At 50.2% G+C, this 25312-nt stretch overlaps 1 protein-coding gene across 2 annotated transcripts in view; it reads left to right on the top strand.

Moving 5' to 3' along the window:
- The window catches only part of LOC138516346 (uncharacterized), an 888519-nt gene that overhangs the window by 505962 nt on the left and 357245 nt on the right, over positions 1-25312 (top strand). For both annotated transcript variants that reach the window (XM_069631386.1, XM_069631387.1), the window contains one exon: positions 3999-4132. In XM_069631386.1, the coding sequence (XP_069487487.1) occupies positions 3999-4132 (134 nt within the window). The remainder of the gene's footprint in view (positions 1-3998; positions 4133-25312) is intronic.

A 25312-nucleotide genomic window follows, 5' to 3' on the forward strand; every position in this document is an offset into this window, starting at 1 on the left:
GGATAGGTACTGGTGCAGAGGGTAACCAGAAAGAGGGCTATAGAGGAGTAGTGGATGGGTAGGGGGACACATGGTAACCTTAACAACTGTACAGTATGAGCATACACACACACCCAAGTGCATGCATTCCCCACTGCATTGACACACAATACAAAGTAACCAGACAGGCACTTACCTCTGGTTGTGAGTGCTGGCATCCTGCCTGCGTGCTCAGGTCCGGTTTCAGAAGCAGTTCAAATACTGCAAAGAGAGCTTGTATTAGTGATCTGCGTGTTGATTACACGTGGCTCACAAGGCATACAGGTGTGCATGCAGCCAAGACTGGTGACACCCCCAAGGCAGGATACTACAGGTACATGCAACCTAAACCAAAGCAAAAGTATGAGTGCCCCCTAAAGTTAGTGACTGCTCATGCAAACTCAAACTTCCTACTGCACCTCCTCAGAGGTACTCTGCCTTTCCTCTCCTTCCCTCGGAAGCTCACTGTCTCCCAAGCTCTGGTTCTCTCTAGGTTGGACTATTGTAACAGCCTCTTTCTAAATCTAACTGCCTCTACTCTGCGCCCTCTGCAACTTATCCAGAACAGGACTGCAAGACTTGTCCTTGGCCTCAAGCACTGGGATAGTATCTCTCAAGCTCGGAAATCTCTCCATTGGCTCCCAGTTGATGCAAGGATTACATTCAAAACCCTCTGCATTGTCCACAAGGCTTTCTGGGGCCTGGGTCCAAAATACCTTCAGGTATCCCTCCGCAAATACCTCCCTTCTCAAGCTCTTCGCTCCTCTACCTCCCTCCGGGTCAATCGTTTTTCAAAGAAACGAGCTGGGGGTAGATTCCTATCTTCAGCTAGCGCCTCCCTCTAGAACAGCCTCCCTGCCACTCTAAAACTTGAGGAGAACCATCTCCGGTTCCGGAAGAACCTCAAGACCTTCCTCTTTGCTTCTGCCTTCGCTCCCCTTCTCCCCTGCTGATCTGATCTCTCTTGGCACTGTGCACCTGGCCACCCTCTGTCCCCTGGGCCCAGGTACCTGCTCACACTGCCACCCCTTGCACTGGTGTCTGTATCTGTACCCATACAGCCCCACCTTTTCTTCTTTTTCTATACTTATCGGATTTACCCAGTCTGCTGCCTTAAACACAGCACTTGCCGCTTGGAGGCAATACACAATGGTAGTGCAGCCAGCATTTTCTATTTATTTTTGTTTGTTATTTATCTGCTCTCCTCTGCTCCGCACTTTCCACTCTTCCCCCTTCCACCCACTTTTTCCCTTTTCCCTTTCCCATACACTTGCGCGTTCTCAATGTCACTGGGCCTAGTACGATCGTTGTTGTGTTGTGTTCTCCCCTGTTCCCCTCCCTTGTCTAGATGCTCTCTGAAACACTTGTGTACGAGTGCGATACAAATAAAATATCATATATCATATGCGCGGCTTCTTCTGCCACAAGTGACTCTAAACGTGCAGCAGCGGTAGTTCGCTGCACGTGGCTGAATGTGTGAAACTAGACCGTGCAGCTAAAGTTCGATGCACGTGGCTTCAAGTATGCGGTTTTGATAATGGTTGCACGTGGCTACAAGTATGCGGTTTTGATAATGGCCGCACGTGGCTATGTCTTTTTCATACAAGACGTGCTCGCAGGACAAAACTACTGCTGCTGCGGAGTCAGTGCAACCACAGCATGCGCAGAGCACTTAGGTTTTCTCTGGGGCATGGGACATGGTTAGTCTGGGCTGTGCCCCCTGCGAGTGCCCCTCGATGCGTTGCTTTCCTCCCAGGTGCTCCACTCTCCCCTTTCTCTTAGCGCTGCTTCCCTGGTGCTACGCATGGCTTTCTAGGCTTTGCTTTTTCCCCTTAGCGTTAGCAGTACTTATCTGGTGCCGGCGAGGGGCCGAAATGAAGTTTCCTTAGGGCGTGGCCCCTCGCGCTGCTCCCCTTGCCCAGAGCTCCTGTCGATGCGTCTGCTCAGGTTGAGTCCTCGAGCACAAGCCATGTGCTTTAGTTCGTGTGGATGCGTGTGCATGTGCCGCACCCAGAGTGGGTGTTCTTATGTAGTTCCTGGCACGGAGGCTGCTGGGAGATGTAGTCTGCAGTTCCTTTTTCCTCCAAAGAGGGCAGAGAAGTTGCCTATAAGGCTGGAACCTTTTCTTTTTTTTCCTGTTTTGTTTTGTTTTTAAATTGTCTTTGGCTGGAGCCTTCAAGATTTCCTTGCAACCCCAACCCCACACCCTGCATGCACACTACCACGCCCTGTGCCCTGACAGTCGGGGTGACGAAAGGAAGGAAGTGTGGTGGGCTCCTGCGGCAGTACTCGTGAAAGGGACTCCTCAGCTACGGATCGCCTTTGTTTCAGCAGCACTTCAGTGTTTTGGTGCCTTTTCCTCTGTGTCCATGAAGAACGAATATGTCTGGTTGGAACAAGCTTGCTCCCTCGGTCCTGGACTCTGGTGAGGGGGACTCTGGATCAAGATTCCTGGTCTATGTAGGGTTCTCAGGATACCCACGAAGATTTGGCTGGATTTGGACTTAGCAAGACGATGCAGTCATCAGTGGTCACAGGACCCCTGGCATTGGGCTTCTGCAGCTCTGGTGAGGCACAGCAAGTCGGCAGTTGCACCAAATGGAAGCTTGTCTTGAGGCTAGTTGGTCCCACCAGCCCAAGGGAGGTAGTGGTCCTGTATGGGCCTTCCCAGTCGCTATGAAAACGAGGTCAGCACAGCTGCAGGGCTTCACCGGGCACTTCGCTGTCAAGGAGTGTGCTGCTGGAATTTCGTCATGTCTTCTTCGGATGTTCCTCTTCAGTGGTCGACTCTGGCTCTAGTCCCAAAAACCTTGCCTTTTGTGCGATTTCCCATTCATTCATACACACCAGGGTGGCTGTCCTTTAAGGACAGCCAGCCGGCCAATCAGGACTGGTTTCACTCAGGCACACCTAGAGACAAAGGACAAGGGATGTTTTTCGGGACGCTCCCTCACTTCCTGCCTTTTCAGACACACCATAGCCTGGGCGGGATTCAGCGCTGAAGCCTGCTAAAGGCAAAACACACAAAGGACTCAAACCTGCATCAACTAATAGAGTAAAAGCCAAGAGGAAACGAACACAGAAAATGCCAAAAAAAGAAGACCGGGGCATTTTGGGAAAATGGACACCCATGGGTGCTGTACTGCAACTGAGTATTCAGCCTGCGGTAAAAATGAACACTGGTAGTAAAAATTAAACCACTGCCACCAGCCATTTAAAGTAGGCTAGTGTAACAAAAAATATTACTTGAGAAGGGGATAGGGAATTACTAAGTAACCCCCCCAGCACTCCACGTAGGGTGGCGTGTGTTGGCCCCACAAAGAGAAAAGTAAGAAGACCGGGATCATCTTATTACTCTTGGGAACGGTAGTTCACCCAAGAAAATGTATTGAAACATTCAGAGAAGTCCAAGGGACTTTTCAGCGGCACTGCACCTAAGGTGCTTGGTGTCACTATACAAAAAGCAGATCCCTATGGAGTTTGTCATACGTCATAAAACAGTAAAACACAAAAATCCTAGTCAGGAAAACACATGAGTGAGAAAAAGGTCCCACTCACAGGTGGAAAAAGTCACAAGCCCTAAGTCCAGCAAAAGAGCTGGGGGTCTCTAAGGTTGAAGAGAATTAGCACAGAAATGACAATTCTACCTAACACCACATTCTTTAGTGTTTGCTGAACAAACTGAAATTGAGTTTAGAGAGCTAGACAAATAAGTGGTCTGTTTTGCTGCATTACTCTGACCTCCACTTTGGTAAGGTTAGGATACGCTTGTAGGTGTTACTAAGATCCTAGAGTTTAATTAATGTCGCCATCAGACAGAGGAAACTACTTTGAAGCCAATATATATTTGTTCAAACTGTGACTTGTTTCTATGGCCGATACAGTCGGTAAAATGAGCAAATGTGCCATTGTCTGCTTATTGTTTTTTGCTGCTTGTATTGGAAGTAAAGCTGTAACGAGATTGTCTTTTTTTCATGCAGGATGAACACCAAGCTTGAGCTACTGCATCTGTCTTCTGGATCAGCACCACGGGTCACACCAAACGAAATTAATATACAGCCTGTTCTTGATGCTATCTCTGCCCTACAAATATCTACAGATGACCACTTCAAAGGTAATGTGGAATGAATGCATGGATACAGCAAAAAAGAAATTCAAATATGGAACATTGAGACAATTGCCTGGTACTTGCTTGTTTTGGTTGCTTGCATTAGGTTTAGATAGATGGGGTGGCATAGAGGGTTTTTCTGGCCTCTGATATCCCATCTCGAGTGCCTTGTTGCGCATCAGGTACCGACCCACATCATGAAAGAAAGAACTGGCAGGAGTAGCCTGCTGACCAGCATGCATCTTTATACATGAAAAAAGGATGGAACAGTCGTTTTCGAGATGTCTTTTTTCACTTCCTGAACATCCATTACATGCTTAGTCAGTACTTTTTGCACATAATGGGGCATAGTATGATACCTAGCAACGTAAATGAGACCCTGTTGGAATTCCTGTTGGAATGGGAAACCAGCAACACGGGGGCTAACCTGTGGAATACCAATCCAGCAAGGAGGAGTCATTAAAGGGCCATTTAGGCCACTGAGGCAGATGGATGGATCAATTGGGCAAGTGGGATACATTAAGTTGATGGTTGGAGGCCATCTGGTAGGACTCTATGGTGAAACTAAAGATGGGGCTGTGTTTGAGGAGCAGGAGGGCCTTTGTTTGAGCTTGGATGAGTAGGGCAAGCAGAGTACGTTGGAGAGAGGGAGAAGGGGGTTGAATACTGGAAAAAACCTCCTCCATAATGCCTGGTCTATGCGAAAAATAGTAGAGAGCCATTCAAATAGTAAACACTAAAAACCAGGATCTCTTCCACTACACCTATGCACATTTCTCAGGTTTTACCATGGTGAAACCATTTTAAGATTTCGTATGTACATCTTAATGTGTGGAGAAATGGTTTCAGTTAGAGCTGGCTTAAGAAACCCTCATAAATCATATACATTGTGTAGGGAAAGCATGCCATTCATAATCATGTTATAGGCCATTGCACTGGTACGTTCCCGCGTGTCTTGCTTTTATTTAGCCCTTTTAATAACTCTGTTGACTCTTTGACCTCTAACTGGTTTTGGTACAGAATGGCTTCTGGGAATAACACTGCACTAATATTCATTTATTTTATTTTGTTTAACTGCATTTTTAAAGTGCTCACACAGCCCGGGGGTGTTAGGCAGAATCCTGTGCAGTGCCCTTAGGGACCACTACACACAATTAAGACTACAAGTGGTAGTACAATTTCACCTTTGGTACAAGGCTGTACTACACAGAAAAAGTGGTAGCAGTAGCGGAGCAGCCAGACTTATCTCAAGAGCAAATGAGCAGTAGTAGAGATTACACAAAGGACTACAATTACTGTGACTCAAGCAAACACTGACTCAAGGTTTCTGGTTAAAAAGTATAAGTACATTTATTTTTAAACCATCTGTTCACAAAACACTTCACTTCTATTAAATTAAAACCACACTCCAAATATACTAGACACAACCAATTCCCCTTGTGCAGATCAATTCAAGGTAAGTACATTGGGATTTGACAGACCGGTGTTGTGGAACAAAGACGTTACCATGGGTTAATACGCAATCACTTTTTGACAGTAATGACAGTTCGGTCTTACGAAAGAAAGGCGTACCCACGAAAAGAAATGTTACCGAAGTCAAACACCATTAGCACATGAATTAACACAAGAGAATAGGGGATAAAAATCATATGCAATACTTTTGTCAAGACAAATAGAATCAGAGGGTACTTTCTAAAACGTAGATAAAAGTCAATAGGCCTGTGCCAGTGTCAAATGGAACAGGGGTCCTGTTGTCGAGGATCACAAGGTTAGAACAGTTCACGATTCGAGATTGCCAGCAGTCCTTGGATATTGTCAAAAAGGAAGCAAAAGTTATAAGAGGGAAGGAAGACCAGGACAAGCTTTTGGTGAGGTAAAAGCGTTCAACCCAATGGACACAGTACCTTATTCGTTTGAAGAAAAGCTGGTGCTACGGCAGTTGTTCCTGGTAGTTCCTGCAGGCTCACGGTTCCTGGAGCTTTAGTCGTGGGGACAAGAAGGACGACGTCTGGAGAGATCTGCACTACCCAGGGATGAGGCCAGCAGCAGCAAAGCAACGGTGGATAAAAGGTGCGCTCCTTTAAAACAGGAGAGGCTCTTCAGATGGCTATCCGGACCACTACAGCTGTGTGCAGCGATTTCGACCAAGAAGAGGATTCTCTGGCTGTGGAAGGTAAACTGGTTGATCCCACCAGGCTCAAGGGAAGAAGACTCTGGACTGGATCTTCTCTGTCGTTGAAGGGTAGATAGCTCAGGACTGCAGCAGGGCTTCACCGGGACTCTGGTGTTGCAGCAGCCCTCTTCTTCTCCGCTTCTCTTCGGTTCTTGCAGTTCAAGTGGCGACTCTGACTTCCAGCCCAAGAGTCCTGCCTTTTATGCCAAAATCCCCCATTCACACAGCCTGGCTGTCAAACACTTGGCAGGGGGGTTGTCTGGCCCGGACAACCACCTCAGCCAATGGACACAAAGTGCGACTTGGGTCTCCAAGGAGACCCTGTGCAGGGGGTGACTAAACCCCTCCCTCACATTCAGCCCACCTAGACACCCAGATGCCAAAGGAGGGCTTCTGGACAGAAGCCCGCCAAAGATCGGCGAACAAAGAAGGCAAACCTGGATTGGCGCGAAAAGTAAAACACAAGAAGGACTTTAACAAAAAGAAATGGCGATAAAACCCGACGGGAGCCAAAATAAAAAGTAGTTGGTCAAGCGGGTTTAAGTTTGAGGCTAATACAATAGCCTAAAACAGTACCACGTCTATATACTACAATCGCAGTAAAAAAGATAGGGTAGGTACCACTGCCACCAGCCAAGTCTTAGTGTTAAGGGAGCGAAATAAAGCTCCAAGAGGCGCAGACAAAAAGGAGTAGGAATTAACCCTTTCCAATACTCCATGTAAGATGGGGGGTATTGAGTCTGCAGTTTAAATGACTACATAAAGTAAATAGCAACTTTACCTGTTTCTGGGGGACAGTAGTCAGCCCCAGAAAAAATGGAGTCAGTGGGAAGTCTTAGAGACAAAAAGCATGCCATTCATAATCATGTTATAGGCCATTGTACTGGTACGTTCCATCGTGTCTTGCTTTGATTTAGCCCTTTTATTAACTCTGTTGACTCTTTGACCTCTACCTGGTTTTGGTACAGAATGGCTTCTGGGAATAACACTGCACTAATATTCATTTATGTTGCATTTTTAAAGTGCTCGCACAGCCCGGGGGCATAGAGGCGCTGGTACAGGAATATGTCTTAGTTGCATATTTATAGCATTTAATACCCGGAGGTTTCTAAGCGCGGACCGGGGATCGAACCTGTGTTGCTTTGTGTCATCTTGTCCTCGTAACATGAGATACCCTTTATCGTTTGTGTATTTCTAGGCAATTGAAATGCATGTGTGCGTTGTTGTATGTATTGTCATATGGAATTTTTGATGTTCTTTTGTACTAAATGGAATGGATGAAAGTTTATTTCAGTAAGCAAACCATAAAAACACATCAATAATCAATCAACAATCTTACAAACAATAATAAAAGATAATTAAAACTAGTGGCACACGCTTAAAACCCGTTAAAAACATCACCATGCACAGATTTAAACCGACCTTAGTAAAACATTTCTCAAAGCGAGGGCACACTTTAAAAACATTGACCGCCCACCACACCTGGACTGAGTCCGCCCATAACAGATAATGAAAGGCCTCCTTATAACATCGAAAACCTTGGCCCTGCAGAACTATTTTCAATGTACGCTTTCTTATTAACGAGAATTCGGGGCAAAACAGAAAAAAATGCACTGTCTTCTTTCGGCGCATCGCAACATAGACATGATTGAGCCACCACCCCCCTTGGACCAAAAACACCATCACAGGGTTGAAACAGGCCCTGGTAACAATTCCCTGTGATGGATTCTGAGCCCAGCCCAGGTACTTCTGGAGACCAGGGGCCGTAATCATCAAATTTGTCATATATGCTGCCCTCGTGGTCTACAGCGACTCTCTTCACTCTAATATCCTGGAGTACACTGGATTTCACTGTTTTTACAACTTTGAATGATATTAGGTCTGTCAGATAAGAAAACGGTATTAGCATACTTGATTGCAGGCCAAATTGACCTTTTCCATTTGACAAAACATTTTGTGTTGGTTTTTTGGGGGAATTTCGGTCAGATTAAATTTAAATATATATGTCGGGTGGGGTAAGGGAATAGGTTAAGGTGGGGGAAGCAGGGGGTCTTCCCCTGCATTTTTGAACAAAAAAAGACCCAAAGAAATTCGATCAAATTGGAAAAGATTGATTTGTTTCGGTCAAATCTAAACCAAAAAAACGGTACCACTACAGTATCCACCAACACAGCTTTAAGCCATGTAATCCTCTGGTCGCAATCTCTTTGATCAGATAACTGATTAGGTCCTGGGTCAAAAGTGCCTTTCTAGCCCCCCGAACTCTGAGCCACAAACCAACAGCCCAGTTCTTGGTGGACTGCAAAGTTAGGGGTCGACCTAGATAACTCCAATATACTCTAAGTATTGTCAACCATCTGTATAGACTCAGTCTTACCAAAGCCCCACAGCACTATCCCTTAACTAGCCACAGAAGTGGCTTTGGCCTTATAGACCTTAAGCACAAGCTCGATCGCCTTTGATTTAAACGAGCGCAGTGCTCTGGTACCCCCATCAATTTCCGGCTTAAATGTCGTGGTCTGCTTCTCAACATGAGCTTTTAGCCCCCAAATTCGAAGAAAATCTAACCCCCAGATGTCAAAATTGTCCACTCTAGGGATTTACTCCCCCTTGCTAAATATAGCAGGAAACCTTGGAGGACGCTTCCCGCTAAAGCAAACCGTAGCAGCCTATTTCTTGACATTTATTTTTAGCCTCAGTAGTGAAAGGATTTTCTTAAACCGGAACACATCAATAATACAAAATGTAACAATAGTGTTTTGTTTGGCTAACTGGGCAGCGTTTTGTAAGTCTGTGGGATAAGTCACTGGAGGAAGGAAAAAAGGAAGGCCGTATACTGGGAGGGAGGAAAGGTTGGGTAAGTAAGAGGGTGGGATTGAGAGAAGTGTCTGTAGACATGTGCCAGTTATTCAGGCTGTGGTGGGATCCAGATTTACAAGTTCGTCACAGGCTAACAAGAACCAGACTCATGAAAGGAAATGGTAAAAAACGAATGAAAGTGTTTTTGCAAGAACATGTGTTCTGCCGTCAGATTATTTCATATGAAGTCATGGTTTTATTCATCGCTGAATACCAGAATCTAACCTTCACAACAATGTAGAGTTATATTGAGAGAGACCACCCTTAACCTGGGGAATTCCTTCCCACCCCCAATCAAGGACCCCTAGAACACTAGCTTAAGTTTATTTTTTAGCGATGGCCTTATTAAAGACACATATAGAGCCACATTAATCTACCCTCCACATCCCGTGCCCACAGTGAGCCAAGAACCAGACCGGGGTATCAAAAGAATATATATTTATTTCAATTAAACGCTCAATAAATAAGTTGGTTAAATTACAGCCTCCACCTTCTTTGTGGCAGAAAACACAGCTTCAATTACGAAACACACTTTTTCTAGCTTTTCATTTTGTCTCACAAACATGGAACACAGGCTAAATAAACTGGTCAGGTCTCTCTTCCCGTGAAGCCAGTTGAATGTTAATAATAATATGGCACAATGCTAGGACATGATCTTCACGTTTCTGTTATTGTCATACATAGGCACAATTTTGTTTTATTCGAGCTAGTTCTCCAGCATGGGGTCTGGCATGGATTCACATTCTCATGAATGTTCCCAGTTGTCGGACCGTGAATCCTCGGTAAAAGAAAAAACAGTTTCACTTTCACTTACAAACTGTTTTTCTCCTCTAAACCAATCACTGTATACTGCCCCCAGTCAATAACAGTCCTCTCCCTAAGCCCATCCTCTGGCAGCCATTTTCAGATTTTTACCGCACATTCAAGTGGTGGGAGTCCTCCAGTTTTGCTCCATGAGCTACTTAGTATTTTTGTTTTTCCATGGAAAAAGTTTCTATTTTTGTCAAAAAAGGGCCCGTGTGCGATCCATTTGTCAGTGCATTTCAGGGCTTTCAAGGCCAAGGATCATAAAAGTTTCTTCGAAGTTTACAGAAGGCCATCGGGCCTACTCCGCACCATGACCTAGAAGGATGGAAGGTCCCTTTTCAAGCTTTACACCTGATGCAGACTTCAGAACCTGTTTGTGGAGGACAAACACCTTCAATGCCTCTACTGCCTTACCCGGACCACAAAGGAGAGTGTGAGATCTGCCTCGCCTTCACCAGAAAAATGATGAAGTATCAACACTGTAGACTGGCAGCGTGGCTAAATGATATATTATATGATAGTTTGTTTATATAGATCATGCCTCACCCAGGACCGGCCGGTCCGAAGAGCGGGCTTCTAAGTCCTTTGAGGGCGCCCCATCCGTGGGGTCCCAAGACAACCGCGAGTCTGGTTCCGTCTGGGTACCTGCTCAAGCGGGTTCCTCGTTTGGCAGGGCACGATCAACGTCACCATCCGCCTCCATTGCCAGCCAGCGTTCGAGCCCCTCCTCAAAGAGGAAATCTTCCAACCCGGCTAAGCTGCTGGAGAAACCAGAGATGCCCAGGCCGGAGGAAAAGACGGCCGACCTGGCAAAGAAGGCCCAAGTGGCGCAGGAAAAATCTTCGTCAACAATTGAGCTGGTGGCGGCTGCTCTCTCAAAGGCCCAAGGGGCTGATCTGAGTCCGTCCTGACCCCTCAGGGTGCAAAAAGGGTAAGGGGGCGCGATGAAGTCCCAGGCAAACCACAGGCTGTGCATACCTGGAGTCCCTGCACACGGTCCACAAGGACGTGCAGGACGACGGCAGCAATGCCGACGGTGGCACGGGCCTAGTGTTTCCAACCACGCCAGCTCAGCTGAGATATGTATCCCAGGACATCCTTTTGACCCTATACACGTTGTTAGAAATCCAGAAAAGGATCCCGCAGGCCCCCGGTCCCTGCGGCCCATACTTGATTGCAGGCCAAATTGACCTTTTCCATTTGACAAAACATTTTGTGTTGGTTTTTTGGGGGAATTTCGGTCAGATTAAATTTAAATATATATGTGGGGTGGGGTAAGGGAATAGGTTAAGTTGGGGGAAGCAGGGGGTCTTCCCCTGCATTTTTGAACAAAAAAAGACACAAAGAAATTCGATCGAAACAAATCAATCTTTTCCAATTTGGTCAAACCTAAACCAAAAAAACGGTACCACTACAGTATCCACCAACACAGCTTTAAGCCATGTAATCCTCTGGTCGCAATCTCTTGTGATCAGATAACTGATTAGGTCCTGGGTCAAAAGTGCCTTTCTAGCCCCCCGAACTCTGAGCCACAAACCAACAGCCCAGTTCTTGGTGGACTGCGAAGTTAGGGGTCGACCTAGGTAACTCCAATATACTCTTAAAGTATTGTCAACCATCTGTATAGACGTCCATGTCCATGCGGCCCCGGATCAGTGTCCGGCTAAAAAGAGGAAGAGTCATCCGACGCCCTCGTATCAAAACCTGTACCAGGTGCCCCACACACTCCCGGTAGACACAGGGACAGGCACAGCAATGACAGACGACGATATCGTCACAGCGGGCAGATCTCTGCAACCGAGAGCTTCCTCACCAGATGAGGAGGGGTTGTTTCACTCCATGGTCGCCAAAGCTTCCGAACCTTTCCAGCTTACACCAAGGAAACTAAAAAGTAGGGTTTCCTGTACCAGAGGCGCAAGGCCAAGAGGAAGACCATCATGGCGGTGCCTATCCTGGACGATGTGTTGGAGGAGAGCCTGACCCTCTTGAAGAATCCTTGCATGGTCCCGGCCAAACTGGATGGACTGGAGAAAAAGTACAGGGTGCCGGAGTCCGCTCCCAGGTGTCTGCGGTCGCAACCATCGCCTGACTTGGTGGTTTTGGCGACCGCGCGGAAGAGATCGTCAAACCCTTCCTCCTCATCCTCAGTCCCTCCGGATAGGGAGGGGAAGAAATAGAACTCCATGGGGAGGAAGGTTATTTACACTGCAGCTTCAACCATCAAGGTGGCCAATGCACTGTTGATCTTGGCCAGGTACGACAGGGAACTGTGGTACAAGCTGGGCCTGGTTCTACAGTTCCTGCCCGATGACAAGTGGACAGAGGAGATTGCCCTCTTTCATGCCATCACAGTGGGGCTGGACATTGCCGACACAGGTTTCCGGCAGATGGGGAATGGTGTCTGCATCTATTGTCGAGGCTGACTGAAGGCCATGAATTTCCACCAGGAGGTCCAGCCGAGGGTGCTGGACTTGCCCTTCTGTGGAGGTAACCTCTTTGGAAAGGCTGTCAGCGAGACCGTGCAAGCCATGAAGGCGGATAAAGAGACAGCTCGTGCCCCGAGCACTCTACAACATCGCTCTTCCCTTCGTGCCTCCAGAGGAAAGTCAGACAGATCGACAAAAGGGTTCTCCTCATCGTACCTTCAGCCCTCCTGGCCCAAGGCCCAGGAGGACTACAGTGGGCGTTCCAAGGCTTACGGTGGAAGTGGTCAGCGCTGTTATAACCCTCAGGGTGGAAGGCCGGCACCGAGGCAAAACTGAACCAGCCAAGATGTCGGGCCCCCACCCATGCACCCTGGTGGGAGGCCGGCTGACGGGATTCGTCAGTTAGTGGGAAAAGATCACCAATTACAGAGGGGTGCTGGATGCTCTCGCCCAAGGACATACACTTGAGTTTCAGCACAAGTGCCCAATGATCCCTCCGGTGGCGCAGTAGGAGCAACATTTCCCTCAACTATTAGAGAGGAAGTCAGGGCCATACTGCGAAAGGCAGCGATAGAGCTGGTTCCATGACTACTCCAGGGCTCCGGAGTCTACTCCAGATACTTTTTGGTCAAAAAGAAAACCGAGGGCTGACAGCCCATTCCAGACCTGCAATGTCTCAAGTACCTCAAGTCCCAAAAATTCTGGATGCTCATGTTGCAGCACGTGCTCAGCCAACTGGAAGGAGACTTCTTGACGTCACTGGGCCTAGAGGACGCCTACTTCAACGTCCCCATTCACAGGAAGCACCAAAAGTTCCTCTGCTTTGTAGTGCAGGGACGGCACTACCAGTTCAAGGCCCTCCCCTTCGGCCTGAAATCGGCCCGAGGGTGTTCACGAAGTGCCCAGCACCAGTGGCGGCCAATCTGCATCAACGGGGGATACACGTGTACCCGTACCTCGACGACTAGCTCATCCGGGTCAGTTTGTGAGAGTTGGCTGTCGGACACACACAGACCACCGTCCAGTTGCTGACGGATCTGTGGTTCTCCATCATTTATTCAACATCCTGCTTGACCGCGTCACAGAACGTGCTGGTCCTAGGAGCCAGACTCAATACAGTCTTCTGCCTAGCGTTGCCCTCTGAGGAGAGGGTAGTGACCATTCTGGGGAAAGTGCAGTGACTGTTGTCACTGAAGACCGTCATGGTGCGGACCATCAATTCGCTGCTCGGCATGATGTTGTCTTGCATCTACCTTATCGGGCTATGCAGGTTACGGTTCGACCTCTTCAGGAGTTCCTAGACACTCGCTGGGTTCAGGTGTCCGGAAGCTTCACGGCCAAGATCCCGCTCGACGAGGAGTTCCGAAGAGGGTGATTCAGTGGTGGGGCATCCACTCGAACGTTGCCCAGGGCACAGGGTTCCAACGCCCCCGTACCAGGAGACGTTCACCATGGATGCTTCCCTGGAGGGCTGGGGAGCCCACATCAGACGCCTACACGCCAGAGGACTGTGGCAGGCAGAGGAGGACGGACGATGTTCTACATCAGGAAGCAGGGGGGCACTCGATCCCCAGCACTCTCCAAAGAGGCGCAGGACTTGTGGCACTGGGCCGTCAAGCAAGAGATGTTCCTCATCCCATTTCACCTGCGGGAGTCAAGAAAATCATTGCGGACTCCTTCAGAAGGGAGTTGCGCTTCTGCCATGAGTGGCAACTTCAGCAAGACCAGGTGGACCGCATATTCATCAAGTGGCGGCCAACTCCAAATGCCAGAAATTTGCCAGCAGATTCCACCAACCGGGGAGCAAGGGGGACGCATTCTCCTTCCCGTGGGAAGGTGTGTTTCTGTACATATTGCCTCGGTTTCCTCTCCTGCTGCGAGTCATCAATCAACTCAAAAAGTGCTGATGCAGGATAATACTCATCACCTCAGCATGGCTGAGGCAGATTTGTACCCAGACATTTTCAGCCTGTCAGCGTCGCCTCCGGTCCAGCTGCTGGTGGTCGCGGATCTACTCACCAGAGACGGAGGCTCAATCCTGCCTCACGACCCAGGATCGCTGAACCTGAGGGCTTATCTCCTGCAGCCCTAGAGTTTGGACTATGCGTTGCCAGCGGACTGCAGGAAGGTCCTTGCCAAGGCCAGAGCGTTGTCTACTCTTAACTGCTACGGTCACAACTGGAAGCGTTTTGCTACGTGGTGCTGGTCGCTGAAGATCACCCCTCTGAGAGTCACGGCTGTGCAGATTCTTCCATACTTGTCCTCGTCCAAGGCAGGTCTGGTGCATGTCTCTTTCAAGGTGCATCTGGTAGCTATCTCCCGCTAACCCAGGTCTCCAGGGAGATCTTCTCTTTGGTCCCACCGTCTCATCAAGGTATACCTCAAAGGGCTGTTTCGATCTTTCCCCCGGTGAAGGCTCCTGCCCTGGCGTGGGAACTCAACGTGGTGCTGACGAGGCTTATGGGGGTCCCCCTTCGAGTCTATGCATCAGGCCTCGCTCAAATTCCTCTCGTGAAAAACTGCTTTCCTTATGGCCATCACCTCTGCCAGGTGGGTGGGTGAGATCCAGGCTGCAAACAGCCATAGATGACTTTCCACGAATCAAGGGTGGTGCTGTGGACACACCCCTCATTCATGCCTAAGGTTCCGTCAGAATTCCACCTCAACAAGCCTTTGGTGTTACCTGTGTTTTTTCCGAAGCCTTCGTCACCGGCTGAAAGGGCCTTGCACTCGCTGAACGTTGCTGGTGCTCTAAAGTTCTTGTGGCACACACAAAGAGTTATTGGAAGACTTCTCAGCTGTTCATGAACCTTGGTCCTGTGAACCATGGGAAGGCCTTGTTCAAGGCTTCCATCTCAAGGTGGCGCTCGGCTGCATCACACACCGTCATCGGTTGGGGAACCGACCGCGACCCGGCCATCCAAGAGTCCACCCTACCCGAGCGATTGCTGCAACAACAGCGTTCCTGTCTGGTGTGCCCCTGCAGGACATCTGCAGGGCTGCTAGGTGGAGGTCCACGCACACCTTCACACTATTGTAGTGTGTCGACAGGGATTCCAGGGAGGAGTCCAGAGTCGGCCAACCAGTGCTGCGCAACCTGTTCGCTTGAGGTGAGTCTGTTCCAGAGGTAAGAGTAATTGCTTCTGTTGTGCCTTGCCACCTCCTGTGGTTGTGTAATGTTGTACTGCTATGTATTCTTTATTCATGAGCATGTGAATACATTCCAGATCCTGTGCTGGAGAAGGAACAAGTTACTTACCTGTAACTATTGTTCTCCAGCATGGGTTCTGGCATGGATTCACATGCGAACCCTCCCTCCTACCATTAAAGTTAAAGGCCTGTGTTGAGAAAAGAACAATGTGGATTTATTTATTTATTGAGCATTTGTTAGGATTGCCACCTTTGAAAGTTTTCCAAGGAAGGGCACATGGACATGGCACTCCCATCGGTGGTGGAGGAAAGGTGAGAGGAAGGAGTGGCAGGGGAAGGAAGGATGTTTATGGGAGAGGGCAGACGCCGATCAAGGAAAAGAGTAGCTTGAGAACCTTGGGCCATGGTAGTACCCCTGTGATAGTCATTAATGTTGAACCTAGAGGATGAGCTGTATACCAGGAGTACTTCCCACCTAGTCCCACCATTATTGGGTGATGAGGAGAGAGTGGAGACAAGATGGAGGGCGGTGGGGTTTCCATAGATCAGGAGAGGGGACAGAAAAGAGGATGTCCATAATAGTCTGCACAGAAGTAGCATTGGCCTAGGTGTCAGGACAGTAGTTTTTTTTTTTTTTTAAAGCTTTTTTTCTTCCAGATTTCATGAGAGAGATAGGATAGGTGATAGTGTAGCAGTTGGAACAAATAGGGGAGATAGAGATTGCCATGGGAGTAGCAGAGGAGAGAGACAGACAGGCAAGAGGTAGTGCACAATGCAGGAAATAACTTACCAGGTGGCCTAGCAGCCAGACAGGCACAGGTGAAGGAGGTGTGCAGAGGAAGACAGTCAGTTCACAGATTTAAAAGCACACCTGAATTTGAGTTTACAGAAAGGCACTAAAAGGCAGCACACAATGGTAAGTGCGCAGGTTTAAAGCACACCTCAATTCTAATTTCATGCAAGCACCTAAATTCAGCAGAAAACAATCATTGTATGGTTTTGAAGCACTTGAACGTACACATTTCAAGTGGTGACAGGATTACAGTAGAGAGGCTTTGTGAGTCTGAGCCAACAGAACATAGCAAGTTGCAGTGAGATAAAGGGGAAGGGGGGCATAAAGATTCATGTCGGTGTGGTAAAGGGGAGAAAGACACCCATGTTGCAAATAATATGAAGCGGACCGGTGAGCAACGAAGGTCAGAGGGGCCTAAGGGAGGGATATAGTCCAGTGGCCACAGGACTTGAGTAAATGTTTCACAGGAGCTTTAATCAGAGTTGCTTGTCATTGCAGGCAAGAGACAGTTTTTTCATGGTGAATGTGCCGGGTCACTGGCAGTCTGTTCTTAGAAGAGCTTAGCCTGGGGATTAGTTGATGAAACCACAGCATGTAGAGGGGCTGCCTCCTTCTCCAGCATTGGGTTTGGCATGGATTCACATGCTCATGAATATTCCCTGTCGTCAGACTGGGAATACTCGGTAAAGAAAAAATCAGTTTCAGTTTTGTTTCTGAACTGTCTTTCTCCTAATAACCAATCACTGGTCTCAGGGTCATACTGCCCCCAGCCAGTAACTGCCCTCTACCTAAGCCCCTCCTCTGGCAGTCATCTTCAGATTTTTACCGCACGTTCAAGTGTTGGGAGTCCTCGTGCTGTAGCTCTCGGGCTTTTACTGCGTATTGCGTTTTTTCGAAGAGTTTACTCTTAGTTTTTTGGTCAAATCAAGCTTCAAGCTCCAATGATTTCTTCTTCCGATCAAAGGGGACCCGTTTTGGAACACGCCCCTCAAGGGCAGATTTACATCGAATTACACTTCTTGGAGGATTCCGAAAGACCTTTTGAGGCCTACCCCGATTTGGACATGGCCCCAGGACAAGGGAGATTCAACACCTACTGGATCCAAAATGTTTAGGAACTGCCCAGGATGTGGACTGCTGAATGTCTTTAAGGAGGACGAGCACTCACGGTGCCTCTAATGCCTACCCGCCAACAAGTTGCATGTGAAGGAGGACTGTGTGTTCTGTAAGAACAAGTCCGTCCAGACCATGAAGGACCGTCGTACACGACTCGCCAACTGGCAGGAGGCGAAGAGCCCAGCAGCAGGTGAGAAGAAGTCCGAGCGGTCTTCTAAGAGCTTTGAGGGCGCTCCTGCAACAGGGACTGTTGGGGAGAATTCTCTGTAAAGGCTAATTTCCCAAACCTAGTGAGTCCCCCAGCAGCTTTGCTGGATTTTTGGGGTTTATTTTTTTCTCCTGCTAAGAGTGAGACTCTCTTCCTCCCACTCTTAGACATGATTTGAGGTGTTCCTTTGACTTTGTATGTGTTTTATGGGCTATGGGGTCCTTTACCCCATAGGGCTTCATGTGTTTTTGGTATATGGGTTACACAGCACCCTCCGTGCCGTAACCCATGGGTGTCATAGTGACCCCCAAACATAGACTCCATACCCTGGGACTGACTACTGTCTCCCAGGGCATGTAAAGTCACCATTGGCTTTACTAGTCCCAAATTATGAACAGAAACCAGTACAAACCATCATATTGTGGATGTACTGGTCGGGGCAATTCGATTGCCCTGAGGTCTGTTGTTCGAGGGGGCACGTCTCCATCCCCCCTGATCGAGTTTTGGCTGGTGGCATATAGCCTCGAACATACCGCCGGTTTATTAAATTAATATAAAATCACTGGTTGGTAATTTTTGCCGAAACACGGTTCCAAAATGGCGTTTGTGTTCGCTTCTGTGACTCCAACCCAAGTCGGGGCCTTTGTTCCACTTTTTGGCGGGCTTCTCCACAGAAGCCTCCAAAAGTGGTGCCACTCTGTCTGGGTACCACAGGGGGTGTGGGAGGGGGTTTAGGCACCCTGGACTGAGTTGCCTTGGCAACTCAAGTCGCACACTTGTGTGATTGGCCCAAGTGGTGAGCCGCTCGGCTCACCACTTAGCATGTTTGATTGACAGCTAGGCTGAATGAATGAGGGTTTGCTGCATAAAAGCAGGGCTTTGGGGACTGGAACTTCAGAAGTCACCACAGGACCTAAAGAATCCGAAGAGGGAGAAGCTGAGCCGACCTGCAACGACGACACCACCGGTGGAGCCCTGCTGAACCGTCTCACCACTTTTCCAGACTACACAGGAGATCTCCAGCCCGGAGAGTCTTCTTCCTTTGACTGGTGGAGATAACCAGTTTGCCCGTCTTTTCGCCTTCCCGGATCCTCTCGTGGCCACCTTGCCTGTGCCAAGCATCCCGGCAACCGGGATACCACGGTTTTTCCACTACCGCAAATAAAAGGGTCTTACCTTTTAACCGGAGAACTCCGCGGCTGGTTTCTTCCCTGGCAGTGCAACGACCTTCAGCTTTCCTCCACGTCGAGACCATCTCTTCCTCTGGACGATGCCGTGACTTGCACCTGCTGCCAGGAACAACTGCCCCCGCTGGAGGATCCTCTCCACTTTGAAGGCACTGTGTCCGCCTGGCCTCCCTCGCAACAGTCTGTGTGGGGTGACTCTTAAAGTCTTCACTTACCACTTGGGTTGGCCCTATGCTGGCTAACTGAACTTTTCTGAGCTGACTTAATTCTTTTCTGAACTCCCTGCAAGACTTTTCAAGACTTTTAAACTGTGTGATCTTGGGCGCATTGGTGCTCTGTTCTCTCTAAGAGCGAGCCTGGCCTCTGAACATTTGGCTCACAAGTAGACTTGACTTTCCTGCCTTGCTGGGTGCTTCTAAAGTATTGTGTTGTGTGCTTTTCCTAATTTCTGCCTTTTCCCTCCCTTTTTCTTAACTTATTAGAGTGCCATCTTTAGTTAAGCGCTCACCTCTGTCTGGAAATAAGTGGTGTTAACTAAGACTTGTCTAATAAGGAATAATGGATGTACATCTAGTAATAGTGACTGTGTGTTGAATTTATTTACCTCTTTTTGTGCTTGTGTAATTTACAAGTGTGTCTTTAAATAAATAATTATATACTTTTACACCAAAGCTCTGGCCAGTGTTTGCTTGTACTACTGTGTCTCTGTACCTATTCTGTATACTCTGCATACTGCCTAACTCATCTTGAGAGAAGTCTGACTGCACGGCCACAGCTACCAGGTAAATCTGGGTGGTACAGACTGCTACCAATTGGGTTTATTGCCAACCACTTGTAGTCCTAAATCTTTTGCAGTGGTCCCTAAGGGAACTGCACAGGTTTCTGCCTAACAGGGACCCAACAAAAGGCAAAGCACCGCAAGTCCGCGGGCACCGGGAGCGCCGTTGGTTCGGGCTCCTCGGCTTCCAGGCAGGGTGAGATGTCACCGACGCCATCATCCACGAGCCAATGCTCTGGCTCAGTGAAAAGGAAGTTGGAGAACCCGGGTAAGCTTCAGGAGAAGCCCTGGTCGATACCGACGGAGAAAGCCAAGGGGGGGGCAAGGCGGTGACCCTCCCCCTAAGGTAAAGGCCTCAGACACGGCGAAGGTCGTGAAGGCCCTGATTCACCCGGCTAAGGCCTCGATTGAAGGAGTCGTGGCGGCCCTGGCAAAGCCAGCGGAGGCTACCCCAGTGGAGACGACCTCCGGGCCTAGAGGTTCCCTGCCACCCGGAGGGAATCGTCTTTCCAGCCGATCGAGAAGACCCCGTGAAGCCCCAGGTCGAGAAAGAGGGGGGAGGGGCACAATAGCCCTAACGGACTCGGATACCTCCTCCGAGACTGAGGTGGCTGGCATCAAAGCCATCCCTGGACAAGACGTTCGAGGAGGTCAGGACCTACGGGAAGGATCCCGACGAGGCTGACGTAGAGAGCGACGGTGGAGCCGACGAGGAGCCGCGGGCCGTGGAGGAAACGGAGGACCCCACACCCCAGCCGACAACTCAGGAGCAATCTTGATGGCTTTGCAGACCCTGTGTACGGAGATAAGAACAAGGTTGCCCTTACTCCCTGCAGACGATCCAACGGCGCCTGGACTGTCGGGGAGCCCGCCAAGCAAACTGAGGCGAGTCCATCCTCCCCCTCCCGTCCAGCCTTCACCCCATCCCCTCCTCCGGGGATGGAGATGGGGACGACGGGGACGACGGGGACTGACGATGGTGGCTACGACGGACTGGATCTCCCGTCACCTCCCGCCCGGGCCCCGCCCCCGACAAGATTGTCTCCTTTCATGCCATGATCGCCAGGGCCTCAGAGCTTTTCCAGCTGTGCTCCGAGAAACAGAAGAAAGCGTGATTTCTCTACCAACAACGGGAAGCCAAGAGGAAAACGGTACTCTCAGTCCTGCTGTTGGACGACATATGGGACGAAGGACTGTCCCTTCTTAAGAACCCATCCACGGCCCCTGCGAAAAGAGACTGGTACGAGAAGAAGTACCGGGTCCCGGGCTCCGCTCCTATGTGCCTCATACACGCAGCCGACCCCGGATTCCATAGTCTCAGTGGCAGCTAAGAAGAGAGCGGCAGGGGCGACAGCATCATCTTCCACTTCCACGCCGGACAGCGAGGGAAAGAAGCTAGACGCCATGGGATGTTGAGTCATCTCATCGGCAGCGACGACCATCAAGGCGGCCAACGCCCTCACGATCGTGGCCCGCTATGATAGGGAGCTGTGTTTCAAGATCGCCCCTATCCTGGACTTCCTCCAGGACGACAAGAGTGCGGAAGCCCTGAAAATCCTGCAAGAAGGCGAGGTGGCGTCAGATTACGCCTTCACTGTTGCCACGGACATCGCCGATACCGGATTTCGTCAGATGGGCAGCAGCGTTTGCCTGCATCGGCGCAGTTGTCTCAGAGCCACCGACTTCTGTCAGGACGTACAGACCAGAGTTCTGGACATGCCCTTCGATGGAAACAGCCAATTCGGGAAAGCAGTGGACGAGAGTCTGCAGGCCATCAAAGCAAACACCGAGACGGCCCGTGCCTTGGGCACACTCCATCAACGAAGGCCATCCTTTCAGACCTCCGCAGGCAAATCCTAAGGTGCCTCCAAAGGATTCAGCGGCAGTTCATCGTTGTACCGACAAGCTGCCCGCTCCTCGTCGCAGGAAGCTTACAGAGGCCGAAGCAAGGCCAGTGGATACCGTCGTCGTCACCAAGGAGCCCAGGGTGGCAAGGCCTCGGCGAAACAGGACTGATCCGGCCGTGACGTCGAGTCCCCACCTGAGCAACCCGGTGGGAGGCCAGCTGGCAAACTTCTTCGGAGTGTGGGAGTCCATCTCCACTGACCGTTGGGTGCTGGATGCCCTGGCCCACGGGCGCACTCTGGAGTTCCAAAGGAAGTGCCCCCGTTTCCAATCTGTGGCCAGGAAAGAAAATCACGTTCCACAGCTGCTTCTGGAGGTACGAGCCATGCTGAGAAAGGGCGCGATAGAACTTGCCCCAAAGAGACTCGGGGGCTCTGGCGTATACTCGCGGTACTTCCTCGTCCGAAAGAAGACCGGGAGCTGGCGGCCCATCCTGGACCTTCGACACCTCCACAACTACATCAAAGCACAGCAGTTTCGGATGGTTACCCTTCAGCATGTGCTGGGACAGCTGGAGGAAGGCGACTTTCTATCGTCGCTGGACTTGGAGGATGCTTACTTTCACATCCCCATTCACAAAGGACATTGAAAGTTCCTACGGTTCGTGGTCCAAGGGCGGCACTACCAGTTTAAGGCCCTGCCCTTCGGGTTGAGGTTGGCTCCGAGGGTCTTTACCAAGTGCCTGGCACCGGTAGTGGTGCGCCTGTGCCTGCATAGGATCCACGTATACCCCTACCTGGACGATTTGCTCATTCGAGCAAAGTCAACAGAACTCGCCGTCGACCACACAGCGAAGACCGTCCGCCTGCTCACGGAGCTGGGATTCGCGATCAACTTTACGAAGTCCCACAAGGTACCATCGCAGGCCGCCCTGTTCGTGGGAGCCAGACTCGCCAGAGTGGCGCGGAGGAAAGGACGAGGGCCATCCTAGGCAAGGTACAATGTCTGTGGCCAGGGTGAAGTCCATCATGTCCCTGCTCGGCATGATGTCATCTTGCATCTACCTCGTGCGTCTGTGCAGGTTGCGGATGCGGCCACTGCAGGAGTTCCTCGACGCCCATTGGATGCAAGCAGCGGGAAGCTTCGAAGACAAGATCCCACTCAAAAATGGGTGGTGGTGGGGCATCCGCGCGCATCTTGTGGAAGGCATGGACTTCCAGACCCCAGCACACCAGGAAATGGTGACGACGGACGCCTCTCTAGAGCGGTGAGGAGCACACACTGGAGATCTCCACACAAGAGGCCTTTGGCTCCCGGAGGAGAGGTCCCTGCACATCAATGTCCTAGGGCTCCGGGCCGTGTTCTGGGCCCTTAGGTCCTTCCTTCTGTCCCTCAAGGGCAAAGTGGTACGGGTCTTCACCGACAACACGACCACGATGTTCTACATCCGGAAGCAGGGGGGTTCTGGATCCCCAGCCCTATCCTAGGAAGTGCAGGATCGGTGGCACTGGGCCGTCGCCCATGGGATGTTCCTGGTACCCTTTCATCTGGCAGGAGTGAAAAACACTGTCGCTGACTCACTCAGCAGGGAGCTGTGCTCTTGCCACGAGTGGGATCTTCGGCAGGATCAAGTGGATCTCCTTTTCCGACAGTGGGGCAATCCCCAGACCGATCTGTTCGCGACGAACACCAAGTACCGGAGGTTCACCAGCAGGTTTCCCCAGCCGGGGAGCATGGGCGATGAATTCTCCTTCCCCTGGGATGGCCTGTTCCTGTATGTGTTCCCACCGTTGCCTTTACTTCTGCGACTCATCAGTCAACTCCGACGGTCCTGGTGCAGGATGATCCTCGTCGAACCGGCGTGGCCGAGGCAGATATGGTTCCCGGACCTTCTGGACATGTCAGCGTCTCCCCCAGTCAAACTGCCGACGCACGGAGATCTTCTCGCCAGGGAAGGAGGCGCCATCCTACATCACGACCCGGGATCGCTGAACCTGCAGGCCTGGCTCCTGCAGCACTAGAGGTCGGAGGCTATGACATCCCGGCGGACTGCAAGGAGGTTCTTGCAAAGGCCAGGGCTTCCTCGACTTGTAAGTGCTATGGACATAAGTGGAAGAGGTTCTCTGTCTGGTGCCATGCACGGAAGATCAACCCTCTACGGATCACGGCCCCTCAAGTGCTGCCGTACTTGCTGTCGCTGGCCAAGGCGGGGCTGGCACATGCCTCCATCAAAATCCATCTGGCGGCTATCTCCCGCTACACCAGAACTCCGGGGCGGTCGTCGATGTGGTCTCATCGCCAGGTGAAGGAGTTCATGAAGGGACTGTTCCGCTCGTTCCCACTGGTGAAAGACCCGGCCCCGGCGTGGGAGCTCAACGTAGTGCTGACCAGGCTCATGGGTCCACCATTCGAGCCCTTGCATTCAGCGCCGCTGAAGTTCCTATCGTGGAAGACAGCTTTTCTTGTGGCCGCCACCTCCGCACGACGAGTGGGAGAGATCCAGGCCCTCTCCTGTGGGCCTCCATATCTGACATTCCACGAGACGAGGGTAGTGCTGAGGACGCACCCCTCCTTCATGCCCAAGGTGCCGTCGGACTTCCATCTCAACAAGCCCTTGGTGTTACCTGTTTTCTTCCCGTCACCTTTGTCGCCGGCTGAGAGGACTTTGCACTCGCTGGATGTGGCTAGAGCGCTGAAGTTCTACATGGACCGCACGAAGAGTTTTCGAAAGACATCACAGCTGTTTGTGGACTTTGGCCCTGTGAACCAAGGGAAGGCCCTCTCAAAGGCTTCCATTTCCAGATGTCTCTCCGGCTGCATCACCGATTGTCATTGGTTGGCAAACCGACCATTGCCTGGCCATCCGAGAGCCCATTCGACCAGAGCGAGCACTGCAACTACGGCTTTCCTGTCTGATGTGCCCATGCTGGACGTCTGCAGGGCTGATAAGTGGAGGTCGACGCACACCTTCACGAAGTTCTACTGTGTCAACCGGGATTCCAGGGAGGAGTCCAGAGTCGGCCAAGCAGTGCTGCGCAACCGGTTTGCTTGAAGGTCAGCTTGGTGAGGGGGTAAGAGGTGCTTAATGTTGAGTTGTTGAAATGCTTAATGTTGAGCCTTTCCACCTCCCGTGGTTGTGCATGTGTGTACTGCTCTGTATTCTTTATTCATGAGCATGTGAATCCATGCCAGACCTCATGCTGGAGAAGGAACAAGTTACTTACCTGTAACTGTTGTTATCCAGCATGGGTCTGGCATGGATTCACATGCGAAACCTCCCGCCTACCCCTCTGGGGCTCTTCTCTTGGTCCTATTGCCATTATATGGGCTACCAAATCTGAAGATGGCTGACAGAGGGCGGGGCTTAGGTAGAGGGCAGTCATTGGCTGGGGGCAGTATGACCCAGAGACCAGTGATTGGTTATTAGGAGAAAGACAGTTCAGAAACAAAACTGAAACTGATTTTTTCTTTACAGAGGATTCCCAGCCTGACAACAGGGACTATTCATGAGCATGTGAATCCATGTTAGACCCATGCTGGAGAACAGTAGTTACAGGTAAGTAACTTGTTCTTATTCCACTTTTGTAAAAGGGCTGCAGTAGAGAGAATTACAAGTCGGAGCTTAAGGTACAGAGTTGTTTTATATTTGGGAGTGATATAGTTCAAATACTCTTTACAACCTGCATGATTTTTAATAGCAAGATATCGGGCCAACTATTCGGAGACCCGAGATTTCAGCACTAGGTCACCAACCGCCTTAGCCAACACAGCCCTCTTTACCTCTATTTTAGAGTCAGGGCGCAGGTCAGCCGGATTTCACCAGTAGTCCTCAAGCTTCCAGTAG

Source organism: Ambystoma mexicanum, chromosome 6q (genome assembly GCF_040938575.1).
Source record: "Ambystoma mexicanum isolate Mex_15411 chromosome 6q, UKY_AmexF1_1, whole genome shotgun sequence".
Classification (NCBI taxonomy): domain Eukaryota; kingdom Metazoa; phylum Chordata; class Amphibia; order Caudata; family Ambystomatidae; genus Ambystoma; species Ambystoma mexicanum.